This window comes from Pelmatolapia mariae, linkage group LG7 (assembly GCF_036321145.2).
Source record: "Pelmatolapia mariae isolate MD_Pm_ZW linkage group LG7, Pm_UMD_F_2, whole genome shotgun sequence".
NCBI lineage: Eukaryota > Metazoa > Chordata > Actinopteri > Cichliformes > Cichlidae > Pelmatolapia > Pelmatolapia mariae.
The window spans coordinates 42,055,320-42,061,319 of record NC_086233.1 but is presented as its reverse complement, the minus strand read 5'-3'; the positions used below and the strand labels follow the sequence as shown (position 1 = coordinate 42,061,319).

Below are 6,000 nucleotides of genomic sequence, written 5' to 3'. Positions count from 1 at the left end.
ATGAATAGACCATGAATATCACATAATGGATGTCTGCCAAAAGTGAGCTCACACTGTGTTCTACTGACCCTTGGCTGTGGAAGTGTATCAGATTTACCCGTCTCCAAACCAAACACTACACTGTCTTTGAACTTGTCAAAATGTATTAATGAACAACAACAACAACAAAAGACTAACTGATTTGAATACAACAGCCGTTTGGCCATAGGTGGTTAGATTTTTATCATTAGTGCACTTTGTTTTGGAAAACTGAAATTCTGCAGCAGGAAATGTGCCAACAGCTTGCAAAGCAAATAAAGTACAACTAATTTAAGAACGGGAAGGGATCACGTTAAAACAGATCACTGACTCATCTTTTGGCCCGTGAAAGCTGCAGTGGCGTTGCCATGACACCACTGTGTACATGTACTCTTGGCATCTAAGCTCCGATAGACCACAAAGCTGACACCTGACAGTGGTACAAAGCTTCTAAAAATGCAGCCTCCGGACGTAAAGAAGTATCGCTGCATTTCTAATGGGCAAAAGTTACATCAGCTGCTTGCAGGTCAATACATGTTGAAGGCAAGATATTATGAACAAGCTGGGAAGAACTTTTAATCTACTACTACTAATACAGTTCATCAAAAGACGCAGCAATAGAGGCTGTGGAAAATGTCTTCACTGCTTTTAAAAGAAGCTTGTTTGTCATAGTTTATTAAACAGAGTCACTGTTGAATATTTGTTTAGTAATGTGCTATAGCTTTTAGTAGGATAGTATTGCAGTATTATATTATACTAGGGTATTTAGAAATGATATCTCCTAACTTTCTCTATAAAAAGGCACTTTTTGCAATTACCCTATGCAAACTTCAACTAAATAAAACTCACCACTAAGGGGCAGCGTTTCACCAAAAACATATATTATACACTGCTCTGGGAAAAAAACAAAACGCAGCATTTATTTTGAGATTCGGTGCAAACTGTCTGGTAGATAGCTATGAAGCACAAACTGTCTACTCCAGTGGAAAGCTCCCCTGATACTTTCTCTCGTTTTTAGAATTGTACCATTTTTTTGTAAATCCCCAAAAGCTGATTCTGTTCTTCTGGATGAGGAATTTTCAGTGGAAGAAATGTTTTGTCACTCATCCAAGTGACTTCTTCAGTCTCCACTTAGTCACTTGGATGAGTGACGAAATGTTTCTCCCACTGAAAATGTTACATCCAGAAGAACAAAATCAACTTTGGCCCCACAGGAGTTAGTGTAAGAGTTGGTGGGAATAACATTCTCTTACCATTATTTGCTGTCCCATTTAGAACATCTGTCCTTCCACACTATTGTCAGTTTTTTTATTTGTAAAATCCTCACATACTGTATATGGTTTTTAAAAATAAGTAGAAAATAAAAATAACATACTGTACGCCTAGACTAGATATCACAGTCTTAAGCTTGATCTTTACACGTTGTATTTAGAAACAAGAAAACGTCTACGCCCATTGCTCTTAACCCGCCACAGCAAGTGTCAGGTTAGCATTCACAATATATGCAGCTGTTGAAACACAAGCAACAGCAAAGACTATGAACTTCTATGGGGGATACAGGAACAAGGCCTCTAGAACACAGCACAAATGATTCATTTTACCACACCTGTATAGCTTTGCTTTTAAGCCTGTTGTTGCCACTACCACAGGAGGTGCAGTTTCAATTTCAGTGCGTAATAAGCCTGTGTATATGCAACACACAGTTGGAACCACAATTGGACCCAGAAGAAAGACAGATGCATGCGTTCATGCGATGGCTTTACCATTTTCAATACTACTTGTATTGTGATCATTTATTTAAGTATTTGTACCATCAGGGTGTGCCAACAAAAAGGCAGCTCAGCTTAGAGAGAAAATAAACAGTAATCTACACACAGTCCGTGTTTACTGGCTTCAAATCTTAACGTTTCCACAATTTTTAACATGGCGTTTCACCAGCCTGGGAGCACACCACCAAAACCTACAGTGCCATTAGCCACACACTGTACTTTAAAAAAAAATTACTGTGGGGACATAAAGGCCCATCAAACAACTGAACATCTGGCCTACTTTGCTTGTGGCGAAGGCATTTATAGTTGAGTTAACAGAATCGGTTCTTTCAAGGATGTAAAATTGGCACACTGTGAGGCAGTTACTCATTCTTTTTTTTAAGGATGCTCCAAACTAGCCACTAAAGAGATCATTACTCAAATGTTTTACATGGAAGAAAAGGACAGGCTGCCAAAAAGACATGTAAGGCAGTTTACGGGCAGTATTTTCTGTGGAAGGGAGTGAACTCCCTTTTCCTGGACTTTGGCTTGTGTTAAAAATAGTGCGTGTTGTAGAAATGCACTGCAATCAGAAATAGATCAAATCCATAGAAGCATGGTGTGGGGTGTGATATGTGACATCTTTTTCAAGTCAAGCTGATTTTAAGTTTAATATTGTAGTAAATTAAATAATACATTTAATAGCTAACTTTAGCCGTTAGCTCTTATAATTTTTTCATATTGCACCACTAATTAATGAAGCATGCAATGCCCCATTTTATGGTTTCTGATCATTCAACATAGAGTACATGCCTGGCAGCTACATCCCCAAACTGGAGACCTAACCAAGTTTTTTGTTTTCTTTATTTTGGTAATTTGCAGTTTTGATGCAAAGATCGGCCTCTTAAATATCTGAAAACGTTAGCTGTAGCGGACAGAGATCGAAAAACATGTTTAACCTTTATACGCTTCCTTAATTAGGATGCCTGCAAGCAGCTACCAGTGATTGAGAGCAGCACTTTGAACGATTTAAGAGATCACTTGGAAGTGCACAAAAGCACACTCTTCTTTCCTAAATTGCCACACTGCATGCGGTTGCCATAACAGCACAGCGCTAATTTACACATGGTTAGCTTTTTGCAGCTATTTAAAACTAACAGATGGCTCGCTAACACTCAAACGGAGCCATCCAACACACACATTTCAATTTATTTCAGTTATTAACACATTTAAACCCAAAATAACTGCCTTAAAGCATGCAAGACCACAGAGTGTCCTCTGTTAACCCATCTAAACAACCGATTCCTTCACAGTTGCTGAAAGAAAAGACCAAAAATATGTAAATGGACTTGCAAACAAGTCTTCCATTTGCACAATCAAATACAAACCTTTGACAGAGAGAAGCAATGTAGTTAGGTCAATTTGCAAAACCCCTGAAATGCAAAAAATTCTTTCAACACTTTCTCAAAGAGAGAGGTGGGGGGTGGGGTAATAAATCAGAATTATGTAAGTATCTATTAGTCACGCTATTTGCGGACTGCTGTGTCGATTATAGTCTCTATCTACGTGTTTTTGGTCTGACTGACTGTACATGTGGGGTGGATGGGGTTGACATGAACTGTCCCACAGTCCCTCCCACTGGGTATGGCATTCAGGTACAACTCCCTCCCTTCTACTATAAAGCCTCTCATGTTAGCAGCATAAACTTCAGACTTCAACTCATGGTAAAGTCTTTAAGCTAAAGTAGTAAAGAACACACTTGGATGTGCACCATTAATTTTGTACATCACAACACAAACTAGAGCCAGAGGTAAGTGAATTTGTCGCTGATTTCTATTTGAGTAAGTTTTGTAAAGAATTTAAATTCTTCAAAATTGGTGAAAAAATTCTGAATCACTGGAAGAAAATATTTTTATTTACTGATGCTGTTCTGTGCAGAAAAATCTACATGTTACTGCAATAATTTGTCTAAAAGAGCTTCATCACTCAGATGTTGTGGTAATAGATAAGACATGACCGCTTCAGTGCCATTTCTGTCTGTTTACCATTGGCAGCTCCCAGCCAACATGAGATTATCTCTGCACACCATCATCTGCTGCTGTGTTTTCACCACAGTCCTGCCATTGGTAAAAGGGGCCACAGGAGAGACCAACACCAGCCTGAGAAAAAGGTAAGCTGCCTGACAAAAGAACCCTCCAAGAACATTGTGTTCATTCTACATTCATCTAGTAGAATAAGATGCCCACTGTTGGTAACACAAGGAACTTTTATGCCAAGTAGATTCTGAATTTTAGTTTTTTCTTGACATAAGGGATTATTAAGCCAATAATGATATATATATGGGTTTTTTTTTAAAACTTGAATATAGTATAGCTACTTCAGCACTACATTTCATAATGGGCAAAGTTGTAGTGTCTTCAGTGGACACTGTCTCTGAATGTCTTTGGCATTTATTCATTGCAATTTCCTTTTACTCACTACATGTGCGTGTGTATGAACATATTTAGATTGTATAAAGTGCTTTGAGTGGTTGAGTAGAGTAGAAAAGCACTATATAAAAACCCATTCACCATTTAGATTTGTGTCAATATACATTAATGACATAGAAAAATCTTGGAAAGGTTTTCAAACAACATGAGCTAAACTGGCTTTAAATCACTTAACATGAGTGATAATGTGACAGAGTTGAAGTTCTGTGGTTAACAACCTCTTTGTTCTTTGTGGCAGGTCTAGAGTATGGCTGCAGAGCCATATGAAGAGAGACTTGCGCAGTCGCTTAGTGACAGGCGATGACCAACACTTAAGTGGACTGCAGCGGGACAGGCTTGCCAAAACTCTCCCAACCCCATCAAGGTAACAAGACATTGGATTGGTGACCTAGAGTCACATAGTCATTTAGTGTGCTCCTAGTTATTTCCCTACTTAGAATACCCCCGTGGTTGTCATTTATGTGTATGAAAGCTGTCTGACGCTAGAGGTGTTCAAATTTTAAAAGTGTTAAAATTCAAAATTTTGAAGCATCTATTTTTGTTTAAGACGCTACAAATGAAGTCTGAAAATGATCCATTCCCTACTGGATAAAACATGCAAAAATCTAGATATGAAACATTTAGGATTTTACACACTGTGAACTTATTATGTGTTGCCAAGTTAGACTTAACAGCACCTCTAAAGCAGTAAATCTTCCCCTTTTTTCCAGTTTTGGCCTAAATATAAGGTCCAGGAGGTCAACGTCAAGTCAATCTGGTTGCCTCCTAATCACATGTATATACCACGACTTGTTCCACCGATTGATCCAGATAAAGAAGAACGATGAAACAGACAGCACTGCTCCTAAATCAAAGATGGGACGGAATGGCTATGGACGTCGCCGCCGCTCACTCCCGGATGCCACTCAGCTCGTCCTGGAGACAGGAACGCATAGATGGAGCACGGAAACTGGTCAGCGAGTCAGCAACCCCAAAAGCACACACACGGTGGCCTAAGGCAGGCATGAGAAAGCAAAGGAGAGTCCCTGTTGGGGTTATGTGAGCACTGCAGATGAAGATAAGTCCACGCAGAACTTTTATTCCACAGATTCAGAGCTAGATATAGCGAAAGACTGGCTGCTACATCTGCACAGCCCATCAGAGGAAGCTCAAACCACTCTGGATGAAAGGAAGATTGAAATAAATCAAACTGAGACATTTGTGTGCACATGCTTAGGTTCAGGTTTCAGTGTCTCTGAACAAGTGTTTGATTTATTGATGAATTCAAGCCAGACCTATGGGACTTGACAAGAATGTCTGTCTCTTCTTCAGCATCCAAAGCGAGCTTGGCAGCTGAGACAGAAGACAGTTCATGAGGATCTTCTCCGAAACACAAAGCTTGGAGGAACACATTCTGTAACAAGGGAGCCTTTTTATTTTACTTTTTCTTCAAGGAATCAGCATTACTGGGCCCCAAACTATCAAATGCAGAATCCTCACAAAACTGAACTGAATGTACTGAATTGCTTGTTAGCTACAATTTTTATATATAGATAAACATATAAAATATGTACCTTATATGTTAAAATATGAAAGACTACCTTATAATGTATGTAACTATAATTTCCAGCAACAAAACTACATATTAAACATCTTTAGTTTAACTTCAGTGAAGTATCTGATGTATCTGAAATGTGTCAATTTTTTTGTTTTGCTTTTTTATTTCTATGTATGTATCTAAACAATGAATTGTACCATTTGCCTTC

At 38.7% G+C, this 6,000-nt stretch overlaps 1 protein-coding gene across 1 annotated transcript; it reads left to right on the top strand.

Annotated features, from left to right (window-relative positions):
* Nucleotides 1-3,832: 3,832 nt before the first annotated feature.
* On the top strand, nt 3,833-5,251 carry admb (adrenomedullin b). The gene is made up of 3 exons (XM_063480334.1): nt 3,833-3,936; nt 4,494-4,619; nt 4,966-5,251. The coding sequence occupies exons 1-3, from the start codon at nt 3,833-3,835 to the stop codon at nt 5,249-5,251; spliced, it is 516 nt and encodes a 171-aa protein (XP_063336404.1).
* Nucleotides 5,252-6,000: the final 749 nt, after the last annotated feature.

What these genes read in the sequence shown, in the direction of transcription:
- admb (XM_063480334.1), top strand. Translation starts at nt 3,833, where the DNA reads ATGAGATTATCTCTGCACACCATCATCTGCTGCTGTGTTTTCACCACA. An exon ending in AACACCAGCCTGAGAAAAAG is followed by an intron (nt 3,937 to 4,493) that starts GTAAGCTGCCTG and finishes TCTTTGTGGCAG; the next exon opens with GTCTAGAGTATGGCTGCAGA. An exon ending in ACTCTCCCAACCCCATCAAG is followed by an intron (nt 4,620 to 4,965) that starts GTAACAAGACAT and finishes CCTTTTTTCCAG; the next exon opens with TTTTGGCCTAAATATAAGGT.